This window comes from Taudactylus pleione, unplaced genomic scaffold (genome assembly GCF_031769625.1).
Source record: "Taudactylus pleione unplaced genomic scaffold, aTauple2 ptg000041l, whole genome shotgun sequence".
NCBI lineage: Eukaryota > Metazoa > Chordata > Amphibia > Anura > Myobatrachidae > Taudactylus > Taudactylus pleione.
Window position 1 is genome coordinate 46039632 of NW_028284443.1, and position 17438 is coordinate 46057069.

General features: G+C 44.5%; 1 protein-coding gene across 4 annotated transcripts in view; it reads left to right on the forward strand.

Annotated features, from left to right (window-relative positions):
- Positions 1–425: 425 nt before the first annotated feature.
- NAXD (NAD(P)HX dehydratase) overlaps positions 426–17438 on the forward strand; it is a 56643-nt gene continuing 39630 nt past the window's right edge. The window contains exons 1-3 of one of the 4 annotated variants that reach the window (XM_088458392.1): positions 7053–8019; positions 9101–9466; positions 16767–16917. In XM_088458392.1, the coding sequence (XP_088314518.1) occupies positions 7392–8019; positions 9101–9466; positions 16767–16917 (1145 nt within the window). In that variant the 5' untranslated portion in view covers positions 7053–7391. The other 3 variants (XM_088458402.1, XM_088458396.1, XM_088458411.1) reach the window with 3 other exon arrangements.

A 17438-nucleotide genomic window follows, 5' to 3' on the forward strand; every position in this document is an offset into this window, starting at 1 on the left:
GGACTTTCTCAGATCTTTTGGATCAAACTGGGACTGGGACATATTGTAACTTCTAGCATTACAATTCTATCTCCACAATTGTAATGTTTTTTATTATGTATTTACATACAACCGATTGTTTTTTTTATAATGATATTTTATTGATGTGTATGTATATATATGTGATATTATATTAAATATCTGAATTTCATCTATCAGACCTGTTATTTATTAGTGCAAATGGATATATAGTTTTGTATGGGAAAGACCATAACCAACAATCTATACACCGAACACATAATTCTGTCACACTCACACCCAATCACCTTGACCTAGAGGATGCCGCCTTGTAGGCTTGTATTTTGTGCCCATCCCTACACGTTCACTCCGCTCACTAACACGCTGCAGTCAATGTCAATACTGAAAAGTTGCTCTATGATTAGCTAGCGGTGCTGTCACTAGTCTAAGCCCCGCCCCACTGCGGAAGAACTCCCGGAAGTGTCCTGATGCTTTTTGCCAGGTGCACGTCTCTAGGTAAGAAGCGGCGGTGTCGTCATGTCGTCCTGCGGCTTGACAGTGGCAGCCAGTGCGGGGGTCCTGACTGTTGCAGCTCTGCTGTACTGTCTACAGGAAGCAGGTACTTCCGGGGACTTTGCTGCTGCCAGTCACCATCACCGCTTGTACCGGTTGTGCTCACGTGTACGGCAGTGCTGAGCAGCTCATCCATCTTATAATAAACTATTGGCTGCTGCTAGATCCTAGTTGGAGAAGGACCTCAGTCTCTGACGCTGCTACCACGTGACCGCTGTGGCAGCGCCGGACCTTCTCTCATACAGACGTCACACCTTAATGTGGTAGTTTCTGCTTAATAAATCTTAGCATTGCATAAGAATAAAAATGCAGGTAATTACTCTAGCAGCGTGCACCCTGTTAGCACATGTGTTCCAATATTTTAGTGCTTTCTTTATAGCTCGGTTTATACACGAGTTAAAGCAAGGGTGGCTTTATAAAGATGGTAATATAATACACTTAATGCGATTTTGTGCCAAGAATACTTGTGGAAATTGAGAGCAAGTTGTTTATTATAGGCTGTACTATTCCTTACCATAATTGCAGGCATTAAGGTGTTTACTTAAAAGGTGCGATTTTTCAAAACCTGATTAGTCATGAAGTTTTTAAGTGGTAGATTATACTAAAAAAAGGGAAATCAAGGGATAAAATGTCAATCTCCCAAAGTGTCCATGATATTGAAATAAATGAGGATTCTAAAATGTATGATTGTTTAATTAACATTGATTTACTTCATAATTAGCATTTCTTCCCCCCCCCCCCCCCCCATAAACGGGCATGGACACTGAAAAATGGGGGCGTGTCAACATGACATGACACACCACCGTTTCTCGTCACTCTGGGAACTGTCCATTCCATATGCACCTTACCTATATGGTGGTTTCTCACTATCAAAGATAAATAATTGTGAAGTCTGCTCAGCTCACTTGGAGTTCCAAAGTCCAAAGGATTTATTTGCACATAGAAATAAATAGCGTACCGCCCCTTACAATACGCATGCGCGATTGGCACCATTACAAGGCTTCAATTCTGAATGCAACGGTCACTGCAGTACAATTTATAAGTCCACATTCAAATAGTCCTTAGGAAATAAGATCATTGGATACAGGCTGGGATCTGTATATACTCAACGTCGGATAGGTCAGTTCCCTCTTCTTGTGTGTGCCAACCGGATCTTCATTAGCCAGAGGGTCCCGCCAAAACTTTCCCAATTCTGGAATTCCAATAATGTTACATTTATGTTACAACAGAGATGCAGTATTTACCTATAATACACTACAAATTAAATGCTGATTAAAATAAGACTAAACATCAATATACAGTTATGTAACATTATAAATATACTCAAAGTATATTTAAACTAAGAACTTTATATTAATGATATTCCATAACCGCCCGGTGTGATGGTTTCTGCAGGGTCACCAAAGTTATCCTATTGGAATACAGAACAGAACAAACCCAAGGAATGGTGCAATATTATGAATCACAATAGCATACAATCAGGTCTCATACAATCAGATCGACCAATCAGTAATTTGTAACCTATATAAGTACATGCCTTCATCCAAAATATCTATCTTTAACATCACAATGGGGAACCTCTGAAGAAATGTATCCTCCCTAGGCAGACGTCGTCTTCAGTGGGTATTCACTATTCATGTAGGATATCATGGTCCGGAAGATACCTGTGTGTGTAGGGATATTATCAAGGTCCTCATTATACAACAGCGGATCAACCAGACTCCTGCCCCCTGCGTCTCTCTGCCACACCATCTTCTCCTCCCCGCATCTCTCTCCCAATCCTTCATGTCCCGCCTGCATCTTTCTCCATCCCCTTCATTCTGTTTCTTTGTGCCTCCCCCCCATCAGGTATGGAGGTGCAGGGTGTCATCACAGCCCCTCTCTATCACAGCCCCGGCCCTCACTCAGACTTACCTGCTGGCTCCAGGGCAAGCTGTCCTTCACAGCAGCAGCAGCAGGGGACTGGCGGCTGGCGCCCTCCTGAATGCTACGGCACTCCTGCGCAGGCAGCTGTGACACAGTCTGCCCGGAGGCCACTTTGCATGTCACTGGCCGCAGCGTATATGTAAAATGGGCCCTGTCTGTCGCTGGACCTGGACTGATTTAATGCCACAATTTCATTTCAGGGTAAACACAGTGGCGTCCCTCCCCGCGATGTCACCCGATGCGGGGATGCTGTGTGCACTGCCAATAAAGGGGTGTGGCCTCACAGACAGGGACGTGGCCAAACAGGAAGGGGGCTTGGGCTCACGACCGAACCCCCGTGGTCCTGTAATTACTGTGGGGCAGGGGGGTGCCGAAGGTGCGGACTGCCGTGTGTGCAGTGCCGGCCGCCTCCCTCACAGTTGTCAGGAGCCGAGTGCTGCACTTATTATACAGTGCAGCACCCGGCTTCTGTCACTGAGGGGGAGTCTGCACCTTGGTGTCACTCCTCAGCTGGTGACACCCGGTCGCAGCCTGCACCCCCCTTGTGACGCCACTGAGTAAACAAGCCATCTTACAGTACACTGGTACAGATACTTAGCATGTAGATATCCAATATAATGCCTAGGGAGCCAAGCTCTGAACCCAGAGTGTCCCAACAGCTGTTTCGGAATCTTTCCTCAAATGAGAGCAAAAAAACCCCCCAATCGCAAAGGGGTTTTCTCGAAGTATATTTGTAAATTCTATTCGTTCAAATTTTATTGTCATCCGCTACTTATCGGCGGCTCCAGAGGTGGGGCTGCAGCCCAGTCCACAATTCAAATTGGGGTGTCACACCAACAGCCACTCCAAACATCGCTGGCTGGGACTCACTATCAGTTGGTGTGGCTCCCCTATTTGAATTTTGGACTGTCACACACTTATCACACAGTCACTGTGGATGGACTTTCCAAACTCCCTGTGTAATCACTATTATAAGGTATGCAGTCGGGAAGCCGGCGGACCTAATCCCGACAGCCGGCTTCCCGACTGCTTAATCCCGGCGAGGGTTAAATGACAGGCATCTAAATCTAGACGCCTGTCATTTGACCGGCGCCCGGCCTCCTGATCGAAGGGACGCCGAGCGCGGATAGTTGGGGGGGGCAGGGTTAGGTTTACCCGGGGGGATTTAGGGATAGGCGCCCCCCGGGAGGTTAGGTTTAGGCTAGGGGAAGGGGGGGTTAGCGTTAGGCACCCCCGGGGGGGGACTTAGGTTTAGGCGGTGGGGAAGGGGGGGGTTAGGGTTAGGCACCTCTAAGGGAGGGTTAGGGGGTAGAATTAGGTTAGAGAATACTTACCTTGGACGATCGGGATTTTCTCCTCTGCCGGGATGCCGCTGTCGGGATTCCAACCGCCAAGCATGGGTCCGGCAGTAAATCATACCGATTCCCTATTATAATAATAATGTTTCACCTATATTTTCTGTAGTATAGTGGATATAATACTTTCTATCTACATCGCTTGATTTGACAATCCTATGGATAAACAAAAAGCAGTAGAAATTTATCAGACTGTTAATTATTAGCTCCTAGCCCAAATGAGTTAAACTTTGGCAATACCATCTACTTTATATAGAGGCAGCCATCATCAGTGGTCTCTCATTGTAAATAAGAGACCTCACATGATTGCCTGAATGTTTGACTGTGGTTTTTCAAAAGCTACATGCGGTTTCAGCCATTTAAAAATATTTAAACCGCCACACATTACCAGAGATTTGTGTTTTAATCCTCCAAAACACTAGATATCCAATGGTTTGGAGTGCAAAAGAGCTTGCAATGTGCATTGATTTCAATCCCACCCAGAAAAGGTACATTTGATACATTTACTCTTATATCTTCTTATTAGAACTGGTATGGTTGTGCAAAGTTTAGAAAAGGAGATAACTATTACTGCTTTTATACCTAAATTCCGGGTCTGACCCGGAGGTTGGAATGGTTCCAAAACGGATCAGACTTGGAATTTAATCGGCGTCGACACCGGAAATTCCCGAGTCAGCGCTGTTCACACCGGAGATGGGTCTGTAGTGACCCGGCTCTTCCAGCATGGAAGTGGATTGCTTGGAGATTACATGATCATGACCCAGATCACGCCATTTATACCTTTTACACCAGAGCAAAAACCTGGGTTTTTGCTGGGTCTACCCGGGTCGCAGCTCAGTGTAAAAGGGTCCCTGAAAAATAACCTGGGTCAAGTGACCCTGCAATCCAACCCAGGTAGTTACCAGGGTTGGACCCAGGATGGACCCAGGTAATGGTGCAGTGTAAACGGTACAACCCGGGTTATCTGACCTGGATCATGCCTAAAATGAGCGGATTGGTGGTTGTGGAGCATACACCTCCCACTTTTTATGACCTCACAGGTTTAGCAGGGCAGACCTGAGTTCATTGTGAACAGGGCTGACCTGGGAGTAACCCAGATCAAAGGTGCAGTGTAAATGGGTCTGACCAGGGTTGGAACCATGTCCAAAAACCCAGGTCGGACCTGGGTTTTTGGTGGAAAAGAGGTATTACACTGCAGGTTTTCACTGGTCATTCCTGTGTTAAACCCTGCAAGGTACCTGAGTTGGATTGCCGGGTCACTCGACCCGGGAAGCCAACCCTGTCCCCTTTTACACCAAGGAGCTACCTGGGTTAACCCTGCAATAATCCGGGTTCTAGCTCTGGTGTCAAAGGGGTATATGAAAACAGGCAAAATCAATACGGAGACTGGTTAAAATTCAGCCACAATAAAGAAATGTGGGGAAAATGTGTAATATTATTTGTATGTCCAGCACACTATTGCTTTGTTAATCTTCCTATGTCTAATGTCACAATGCTCACACTGACAATGAATTGCATGTTTGATTCACCAAAATATTGTCATCCTTTGAAATGTTTTATAAATACATTCTATGTCATTTGTGTGTTACAATCTCTGTTTCACTTAGTTATGAAATAAATGTATTTTATAGTCATGTACAATTAAAGCTTACAAAGCATGTTGATGTTGCTGTCACATGTAGCAATCATGCAGTTAAAGTCCGTTGAATGGATAATTGCTTTACGTGGTGTGTATGCAAACAAGGCACTTGAAATTTTTGCAAAAGGTCTATCTCTATGTATATCTAGATTACTATTAGATTGTATTTATCTCCATTGATAACTAAGGAACCTCTATTCACAACTTTAATAACAGATATTCACTGTGCAGTAAAGATGCAGTAACAGAAACTAAAAGTAAACATCAGATGCTAATTTAGGATTAGCGGTGGTGCTGTTTTAATCCTTAAAGCATTTTAAAGTCATTGAAATAAGGAAATGACAATTCATTAGGGGATTTGTTTGCTAATTGAAATGGATTATCTGAGAGAATGTGTATTGTAATTTGTAATGTTTCTTTGTGCAGGGTAAGGTGTGTTAATGTGTAATATGGCTTTCTATTCCTGTTGTATCTACACAATTCAATTAGTCTGTTTTGTTTTTATAATTTTTTTTGTTTTATATCGTTTTCTAAAACTTGCAAAATATATTTCCGCAATTAATTGAAAAAGGATGGTACGAAGTCAGTCCGGGAATAGATGAGTGGTGCATATTTAGAAATAAAAGCTGTAATTTAAAGGTGATACATCTAATAACTAATTGTACTGGAAACCATTCTGTATTCAAAAATGGCCTTCAACGCATTAAGGTCTATGTATCAATCAAACCCTTTGTACTTAACGTGGAAACAGCAGTCTCCACATGATTTTAAGGGTGTGGATCATTAGGTCTACAATAAAAAGGTAGACAATAAAAGTTAGACAGGCAATAGGTCGACAGGGTCTGAAGGTTGACACACTAAAGGTCTACAGGGTCGTTAGGTCGATGAACAAATGGTCGACACATTTTTTTTTTCTCTAGCCCTAATCTTCACCCTAAGCCTCCCTCCTTGTGCCTAACCGTCGGGGTAGGTGCCTGACCCAAACTGTCCCTTCTAGTGCCTAATGCTAACCCCCTGGTAAGTGCCTAACTGTTGGAGTAAGTGCCTAACCCCAAAAAAGAAAAGGTGTTGACCTATTGCCGGTCTAACTTGTATTGTCTACCTTTTTACTGTAGCTCTAATGACCGGATACCTGATTTTAAATATCAGGGATATGCAGCAATAGCCTAATACAGGTGATATCCCTGAAATCTCCTACAAAAAACTAATTACTGCTGCTCCATTTTATCTCTGCAAGGCTTGATAAGTAACTCCTGTGATGCCCCATCACATGAAAGCGTGGAGAGATAGTACCAACCAAGTAGCTCCTGTCATTTTTCGTATGTAGCATGATAGGAGCTGATTAGTTGGTACTTTATCTCCGTCCACAGTATCCCTCTCCAGGCTGTCATGAATACCTCCACTTGTGTGTATAACAGTCAGTGACTGTGGCATCATAGGGGACTGGGACAAAGTTATCTGAGCACAGTAACAGGGCAGCCGCCGCCATGACGTCACGAACGCCACACTCGTGATGTTGTTTTTGTTTAGCCTAATGTTATTGTTTTGACTCCTGGAAGCTTTATTGACAAGAGACAGTGCTCAACCAGCATGGAATGCTAGCCTTGTAGTAGTGAGGCGGGCTGCTGCCAGTGCAGCCATGCATGGCCCCTGCTGCTCCCCGCGGCCGCCGTGCTGCGCTGCGCTGCTGTGTGACTGCAATGTGTGTGTGCGCCGTGCTGACGCGCTGTATGCGCCGGCTATGTCCGCTGCTCGGAGCCGGGATCTCTCTGCTGCCAGTGAATAAGTGACAGTAGCGCCCCCAGAATACTAGTGCAGTGCCCGGGCTCTGTCTGCACAGCCCCCGTGTCCAACGCGCTGCCGCCCTGCCTTCTCTGTCCCGGGGCCGTGGCCGCGGCGGCATGTCTGTGTGTATGCGGCGGCTGATCACCAACACCCGGGGCTTCCTGTGGTCGGACATGGAGACCCGGGCCCTGCTGAACATCTGGGGGGAGGCAGACGTGCAGTCCGCCCTGGACGGCAATTTCCGGAACAGCCATGTGTACCGGGACGTGGCCGGCCGCTTGAGCGAGCTGGGCTTCGAGCGCACACCGGAGCAGTGCCGCATCCGCATCAAGGGCCTCAAGCGGCAGTACTACCAGGCCAGGGAGGGCTTCAAGAAGAACGGACACGCTCGGAAGATCTGCCGCTACTATGACGAGATGGACCGGATCCTCAGCAGCCGGCCGGCCCCGGCCTCCAGCGGGGAACATCCCTTCGGGCACCTGCCCGAGCCTCCCGGGATCCTGCTCCTGCGCCCGGAGCCGCCGTGCAGGGAGGAGCTGCCCGCGGAGCAGCGGGTGCTGGTGGAGGAGGACGACGAGGAGATTGAAGACGAGGAGGGACCCGCAGGTTCCGGGGAAGGGGGACCCGAGTCCTCCCAAGACAACTTCACCGAGGACTCGGGGGAAGGGTCGTCCTGCTACACCGAGCACCCCATAAAGGTGGAGGATGGGCCCAGCTTCGCCATCCCGTTGCCCCCTAACGATGGTGAGTACTGGCGCCCATACCTGTGTATAATAATGCCCTGTACAGCAGCCTGCTGCCCTACACATGCCACTCTGCTGTATGTGCAGCTAATGCCCCCACACTGTCAGGCCATGCAACATTTGTAGCATTAGTACTTAAGAGCACTACAACATTTTTATACGTTATATTAATTCATCGATCTTTGAATTCAATATAAATTAACCACAACATGGAAATTATATAAAACAAACTATGTAGTTTGACAGGATTTGTGCTGGAATCCATAATCTTACATGTTTAAAGACAATTTGTCATCTCCTCCCAACACGTCCTATGTTTTCAGTTATGCTCCCTTTTTTATCTGCAAATTACTTGTTAGGAAGTAAATTTCTTGACTAATATTTTTCATCTCATCTTGAGAAATTGACAGGGAAATGAGCGCTAATAACTGAAAAATTATATATATATTTGGAATTCCTGTTAAAAATTTGAAGTGACAGTACTAAATCTTTTACAAGATTGTTTTATACAGTGATCTATAACTTTTCCTCAGTGTGACACTGGTAATGACAGAAGTGCAGTTACAGAACACATGCTGAGCTGTGATCACAAATATGTAACCTGCTTAGAGGCACAATTGTTCTCCATTTGGAGCTGGCTGATCTTAACATCTGTTGTACAGTAATTCAATTTCAATCAAACAGTTTCTGTAGCAGACAGTCTGCCTCAAGATAGTGATAACGAATCTATTGCGGACCATACATCAGCACCACGATTACCCATTCTGCCTATCGGCGGCCATCAATGATCAGCGATCCATCAGCTGAACAGGTAAATTCAATATGTTAGAAATCCCAGATTTGCCTATTTTTTGGTCGGGATCAGTGAATGCAGGATTTCCAACATGTTGAATTTCCCCGATTCCCTGACCCTGCTGTCAGCAGAACTGGGAATTGGCGCGATAGCGGCTAGATGGCCTAATCTTATTTAGTTTTATGATTCTTAATTTTTTGCGCAAAGATTTTTTATTTTTTTTTTGTAAATTAATTCAAACTGTAAATATCATACAAATAACCAGCATCTAACTTGCTTCCCATCTTAGGTTATAAATCTATTCATACAAAGGCCAGCTCACCTCAGGTTCCTCAGCTTAAAAAGTCTAAGAAGCGCCACTCAAGTTTGACTTTGGATAAAATGATGGAGCGTTTCCTGCAGCAGAGTGCGGATGCTGAAGATAGGTTTTACAGATATGAAGAACAACGACTACAGATTGAGGATAAACGCAGAGAGGCTGAGCACAGCCGTGAGATACAGATGTTGCAAATGCTGGGACAAATGCTTAACAACATCTCCTCCACTTCTCAGATGGCTGTGCCAGGCCGTGTGAGCAGTCCCATCAGAGGAAACATCAGAACGTATGCAGATACAATGCACTTTAATACGGCTACATCTTTTTCTCCTCCAATAGGTATAACCTGACAGTCCCATCACTTAGACACGTTTGTAAAATAAAACCTTTACCTGCATCTTGTTCTTGCTAGAAGTGTAGGTTGAGTACATTGTAGAAGTCCTACGTTTTTAAATTCTTTTCTTTAAGCCCTGTAAGGTTTATTTATTTTCTAGGCAGTAATCGGACACTGGGCCTGATTCAGAGCTGAACGCTCTGACCAGAGCGCTCGCTCTGAATCAGGGCCCTCCTACCTGTTTTAGGAGCGTCCTCCTGGACGCTCGCATAGCTGTGGGTGACCACCCACAGCTTATGCGAGCGTCCATGATGATGGTCGCGATGGTCTTGACCATCGCGCTTGCGACGGAGATCCTGCGGTAGGGTCTCGCTGCCGCAAGCCATGGAGTGATTTTGGCTCTATCAGAGCCAAAGTCACTCCCACTGACATCACTAGTGATGTCAGTGGGGCCGGCTTCAGACGGTAGTCGTTCCCATGGGAACGCCTCCGTCTGGCAGCCACGCCCCCGGCATGCCCACCAAAGGGGGCGTGCTGTCAATCAACATCGACAGCACGCCCCCTTTGGTGCGAGACCCGGAGCGACCTCCGTCGTGCGCATGCGCAGTGGGGCAACGTCGACCCGTTTGCGAGTGTCCTTTGCTCGCGAATGGGTCTGAATGACCCCCACTGTCCATCTTTCTAATTTTTACATTGAGATTGGGCTTTATTTTGGTTTTGGCTTTGTACATTTATTACTACTATAAATTTTTAATGTTATAAAAGCTATTATGACAAGAGATTTGAACTGTTTAGGCATTACAGTAATATGTTAATGCAGCTGCTGATTTTTATTCTGGTACAGAATTATGCCCTAGGTTTTCTATTGCTACAGATAGTGTTATTTTTGATGGTATGCAGTCGGGAAGCCGGCGGACCTAATCCCAACAGCTGGCTTCCCGACTGTCATATCCCGGCAAGGGTCTAAAGACAGGCGTCGATATGCCGACACCTGTCATTAGACATACGCCAGGAGCCCGACGCCTGGCATCCCAATCGAAAGGGCGCCGATAGCCGCGAGTGGAGAGGGTTAGGTTTAGGGTTCCCGGGGGGGACTTACGGTTAGGCACCCCCCATGGGGGGTTAGGGTTAGGCTAGGGGAAGGGGGGGGGTTAGCATTAGGCACCCCCGGGGAGGACTCAGGGTCAGGCACCCACCAGGTGGACTTAGGTTTAGGTGGCGGGGAAGGGGGGGTTAGGGTTAGGCACTGGGGGGGGGGGGGAAGGTTAGGGTTAGGCACCGGTAAGGGAGGATTAGAGGGTAGAAATAGGTTAGTATATACTTACCTTTGACGATCAGGATTTCCTCATCTGCCGGGCTGCCGCTGTCGGGATTCCAACCGCCGGGCATGGGTCCGGCGGTAAATCATACCGATTCCATTTTTGATACATTTTCATCAAAACCAGGACATTTATCTATAGGATTTTAGACATCCTAATAGTTACAAGTATCATGATTTAGCTATATTAGATCAAGCATTTAAATGGCACTATTTAGTTTTGAGAATGTTTGTTTACTTTTTTATTATTTTGGTTGTCAAAAGTTAGAGGCCAAATTTATGGATGTTATTTACCAGGAGTCAACGTTTTTTTTGTTTTTGTTTTTTTTTTTTAGTTTGTTTTGATAAACCTAGGAGCCAACTTAAAGGCTTATGGGTAAAATGTCATCCCCACCGAAATATATAAAGACTTGTTTATAAACATGGATAGGATTACATTTTGTAAAACAATATAGCAGGAAGGGAAGCTCCTAGAGGGGAATTCATTGCAGGCGAAGGGTGCGAATTGCCGTTGCCACAGCGTTTAAACGCCGGCAACAGCAGCCTGTCTCACACCCTTCGCCGAGTCAACCGAATGCCCGATTAGCTCAAAAGTGCTCACTACCCTATGGGGTAGTGAACAGTTTTGAGTGAGATCCTGCCACCGTAAAGTGCGGCAGCTGCCGCGCAGATTCGGCCGGACGAATGTATTCGCTCCTAATTCAATTACCCTCCTAGTGCTTCTCCCTCGACTGTTGCTCAGCTACACACTGTAATATCTGTCTGGTTCCCCGCTTGGCTCTCTGTCAGGTGCAAAGCTCTTGTATGTGTAAAACAAAAAAATCTAAGCCCGTAAACATGTACCCACAGCAAGGCAAACCAAACACACACCTTATAAATAGATGTTCTGACAAAAACTAACTGTTAGGGTTAAGTAGATCAAAATCGATGTTTTGTTTCTAGGGCTAAATCACACATTACTAATACTTAAAAAAACTAAATCAAAATTGTTTGTTATTAAATGGGTGATTTAGCCCCAGAAACACGAAATCCATAATCGATTTTGTTCTATTTTAAATCTATTCAAATCGACCTTTAATAAATATACCCCTCAGTCTCCATTGTCCCCTGTATTTGTTGAGCCCAATTGTGAGCTATCTAGCTATAAAGACTGGAAATGTAAAACTTTTTTCCTTTAGTTGTTCTTAGCGTCCATGTTAAGCATAGGATTCATCGTGTAGGGCAGGGTTTAAAAACTTCACCAAGGGACCAGTTTGTCTGTGTGAATAAGCTTAGCAAATATATTGTTGTTATGTAGAACCAATATATACTTGTGGCCCAGTGCAAAGTATAATCAGGGCCACCGAGGAATTTTGGGCGCCTGTACAGCAACAACCTGGACACCCATCCTCTGAAAGTGGTGTGGCTGCACTCTGGGGTTGTGAGGAGCGTCCACTCACCAAGGATAAAAATGTAACCTAGCAACAAAAATTAGGAATAATTTTACTTTGATTAGAAAGCTACTGAAAACTTTAGAAATCAAGCATTTCCAGATTTCATACGCTGCGTTCAGAATGGACATGATAATCGGCAGATTATAAATAGTGGAAGTATACCAGTCGTCTTGCCAAATTTTAATATATTCAAATAGTGTGATTTTGTTGTGTTTTTTTTTTTTTTTTTTAAGTAAAAAACACCTAGATAAGTACAGGTGATTTCCTCTAAGTGAGAATAGCAAAGATCCGATAATTCAATGCCAGATCTACATTATAACACAGATTTAGAAGTAGGTTTGTGCAAGTGAGTTATCCTAACGTGTAAATTTATTTTTCAATATATAAATAGAGAAGGGAATAGATATGAGTTAAGTCAAATTGTTATATCAAACATTCTATACACACCCAAGTAGGGGTTGCTATAATGTATATGTCATATAATATACTGGGGGCGGGACAATAGCCCACATCTCTGCTTTTTTATTTATTTCACTAGCCATGGTGACCTGGACACATACAGCCTTGTCTCTCTGTGTCCGTCCCTGTCTAGAGGAGAGCAAAAGGCACCATGAGGTGATGTCCTCTCGTGAGACCAATAACTCATTACAGCAGTCCAATTCGCAGAAAGGGGCGAAGAAGAGCAAAAGCAGGAATGTGCAGCCTAGTCATCGCCTTAGCAACCCCCTTTCTGTGCCCCTGAATAATTATATTATACATATAAAATATGGCTAATTAGTTGGTAATACAATCTGCAAAGTTTATAACCACGATCCTGGTTACCATATACCCTGTTATAAGGAAAAGGTCAGTCGAAGCCGAGTAGTGGGAAACTCCCCCAACCCCCCCCCCCCCCCTCCGTGCAGAATGAAACGGTGGTTTTGCCCTCTGGACCAGTTCACACACCTTCAGCAACTTTAGGGGAGTTGTGTAGTTCTGCTTTGGATTAAAGTAGGTTTGATATGGAGCTGCAAGACTACCTCTAGTCTGATTGTTTATATAGTCCATATTAAAGGATAATTCCATCCAAAACATACCCGATATGGTGGTCTACGTATTATATCCTTTCTTCTGGTAAGGGGGTGGTGGTTATTTTTTGGACCCTAGTCAGATTTGTCTAGTTCTTCCCCACTAAGATTCCTATTTATCTGAACAGTAGTTCTCATATTGGGTGCACCTTAAGAAAACCCCACTCTAAGCGAGAGAGAACATTTCCTGGTCAGATATTGAAGCATGTTAATGATTTTGGGTAGTTTTATCTTGTTAAAGAAGGAAACTTGAGCTTAAACATTGAATAACAGCACAGGAGAGCACTGATCGTGTAGTGCAGTGATCCCAAAGCTTCCTTGATAGCAAATTGTGCTTAACTGTTTTCTTCAGGTTCATTTACAGAGATGTCCCCACTCATATATGCTGTAGTCTAGCCTAACAGCCCCTCTTGGTGCGCTTTGTCCCATGAGATGCTGCTAGCACCAGGCATTTTTTTTTTGTTGTTGCAGAAAATGCATCTTAAGTCACAATGTAATGCAACTAGGAAACGCCTGGAGACTGATGATTAATTTGATTTGTGACACGTGCGTGTGTGTGTGCGCGAGTCAATCAGCATGCAAAGCGGCCGTAACTTTTTTCTATGCCAAGTACCGTTTACAGACTCAGGTGCACACATATACAAGTGTCACATAATTAATCAGCACAATCTCCTGGTGCGTCCTAGTCGCATTGTCGTCAAAAAAGACTACAAACGCTAGCAGAGTTGCACTGGACCTGGCGGCTCACTCACGCCAGGCATGTCGCATTGCATGACATATTGAGGATAGATGAGCAAGGATACATCTGTATGTAGTAGTAGATGGGGTTGCACTTCTGTTTGTCCACATATTTTATGATTGGCAGCCACCAGCACTGGTTTTGCCAATCAATTGACCATAAACATATTTTTTATTAGGTCCTGGATCACCAACCCACGGCACCCAGTTTAGGACCACTTGTGTAGTGAATTATATACCATGTGGAAGAGATGAATACTATGGACTTTAGCATGATGTGCAAAGGCTTTTTTTTTTTACAGTGGGAATTATCTATTTACCACTAGAGATGTTTTTTTCCTATTTACTCTACAAATAAACAGAGGCCTGAAACAGCCATTCATGTGTTGTATACAATTATTATTAACAGTTACGTATATAGCACCAGCATATGCTGTTGCACTTTACAATTGGGAACAAACCGTAATAAAACAAGACTGCGCGATAAGACTAATATATATAATCAACTCATTCAAAAAAGTTTGTTAAAACGTTTAGGGGTAAGTTTACTAAAGGTCGATTTTAAATTGATTAAAATCGATCAACAGACCATTTTTGAGATCAGTTTAGAAGTGTTGGTCAACCTTTAGTAAATTTACCCCTCAAGCTTATTGTTTCTAAACTATTTTATCTGGCATTGGGTGATAGTGAAGACTAACATCTGTCCTAAACCGTTATTCTCATGGTGCCGGACCTGGCCCACAAGTGACACAACATGATGTATATGGTATTTCCACCAAGCATCCCTATGCTTTTCATTTTCATCTGGGGGTAATGGACAAGATTCATCATTTTTTTCGTGGCAATAAAAGTTGTGGGCAGAGAGGCAAAGGGGACATGTTGGCACTGACACTTAACCTATAGACATTTATATCTACTGTCAACATTTAAGGAAAGCTAGTGAACAGCCGGTGGGTAACTGTTGTTTGGCAAACTAATGTACCCATTACACCCTCTGGCACTGTTAAGGCTGGCACTTGCTATGGACAGTTTATAAATATGGGATCCTTGCACCAGCAATGTGAGTAGCATACCAGGATATGCAGGAACCTATGGAGGAAAATTTGTTGTCTGTGTGCTATAGTGTAGATGGAGAAGGTAGACCCTGGCTCTTATACTATGAGTGGAGTGGCCCTAGCTACTGTCCTGTAGGGAGCAGAGTTCTTGGCTGTTGTCCTGTATGACTGCTGTACTGTGTTAAGGAGCGGGAACATTGGCTGATATTCTATGGTAGAGAAAGTTGCTGGTAAGTTTGTTATATTGTTTAGGTCACTTGGGCTGTATAAATAATTTTTCAGAAAGGCCCTTTGCTGTTTTATAGTTCCTTTAATATTCTGACTGCCAATATTTGGAAGGAACTTGTACAGGCTTGGCCTCTATACTATACAAAATATATACTTTCTCTTGCAGCAAGGCTGGGGAACACTGGACCATGGGATTGTAGGTTGGGGCTGGAGCTGGCACTTAATGAAATGTAGCTTTAAATCCTAAACTCCTCCCCTCCCCTCCCCCCCGCAATCCCACAATTCCATTTTAAGTGCCTGAGGAGTAGGGTACGTTTGGATGTAGGTAGCTATGTTTTTTTTTTTTTATATATGCCTCTGGCGGCACCCACTATGGGGTGTACAGGCAGCCTGAGCGTTCCCTCCCCTGAGGGCAGCTTTTGAACGTCGCATGGTCCAGTGTTCCCCAGCCTTTCTGCAAGAGAAAATAGGATTTTTGGTCCACCAACCATTGAATCCTTTTCTGTTAAGCAGGCTGAGGAACACTGCGATCCCTCCCTCACGCTCAGACGTGCGTGGTGTTTGGTTCTTGACCGGTCTTTTCCCTACTGGTTTGTTTGCTTGTTCTAAACAATTTCATGGGGTTCCTGCTACTCCTCTCTGGACTCTTTTTGAAGAAGTACTGGAATTGTGTAGTGTTCGCTAACTTCGGCGGCAGGCATGGCCCCGGAGCTAGAGAATGCACTTCAGCGTGCACCCGAAAAGGGGGCATGGCCATTGAAAAGGGGGCGTGTCTATAAGACGCTTCACTTTTTCGTCACTCTTTGGGGCGTGCCTGGCACTTACGGACACGCCGGGCAGCCCCCAAGCACTACTGACAGGGAAGAATAGATGCTGGGCGCATGCACCCAGCGTCTATTCACCGGCGGTGACCGGGTCACCGCATATTTCCCCACCCGCGGGACACTACGACCCGCGGATGAAGACGGCACCCGCAGGCTGTGAGGGCAGGGCGCTTTCTGCCCTCCAGAAGGAGGGCCGCGCCCTGCTAAAACAGCCTAGCTGGAACGCTAATTGTGGGATTGCAGGTGGGAGGAGCTTAGGATTTAAAGCTACATTTCATTAAGTGCCAACTCCAGCCCCAACCTACAGTCCCATGGTCCAGTGTGCCCCAGCCTGCTTAAGAGAAAAGGATGCAACGGTAAGTTGACTAAAAATCCTATTTATTTTTTTTTTCTTTCCCTTGTGGCAGGATCTCCATATATGTTATTTAGATTAAGCTGCAGTGACCTAACTCCAACAGTTGTGCATGCAATAACACAATAATAAAACCATGTTTTCAAAAAGTGCACAAACACAATTAGCTCTTTGCACCATTATGTGAACCTGCATTTGCTGATGGCACAAGCCAATACCTAGCACTTAGGACAGTCTGCATATGATTAGACGTGCCTTTTGAAAAACAGTAATGTCAATTTCTTATTTAGTTTTGGAGAGATCCTTCTCCCTGCGTCCAACACGCCCATCAAAGGACATGGAGAATATCTTCCAGTTGGTGAGGAATGTCATCCCCCCGCTTACTTCTAAAAAGCACAAAGGACAGGATGGAAAGATTGGTATTGTTGGAGGCTGTCAAGAGTGAGTATATAAATATGTATTCTTATTTAGTTTAAATGTTTTTGATTAATCTCTTTATTTTAGCTCTAGGATAATGAAATGTCCAGTAAATAAACATATTAAACACCTCTTTCCTGGCTCTTGATGAAGGTTTCATCGAGAAGCAGTCCTGGAGAAGGACAGCAGTCCTTTGATGGGTTCCTGCAGCCGGAAGCTGATTGAATAAATTACAAGATTGAGACTTCCATGGTTCTACTACTTAGGGGATGGTGCTGGATAAAGTAGTTTTTCAAATGCACCCTTCAAAAATTAGGTCTGGTGTTTTATATCCATCTGCCAGGGAGAGGTCATACAACAAGGTAAAAGTCTCACCCATCCCGACTGCACTGATGCATCGCCCTGCAAATGATTTGCGATTAGCTGATTTGACATATTATGCATTATCTTAGAAAGAGATTTGGTTCTGGCCCTTTGGACCCCTGGAATTGAAAGATTTTTTTTTTTGTATGAAATAAGACATAAGACCTCTTGATAGACTTTTT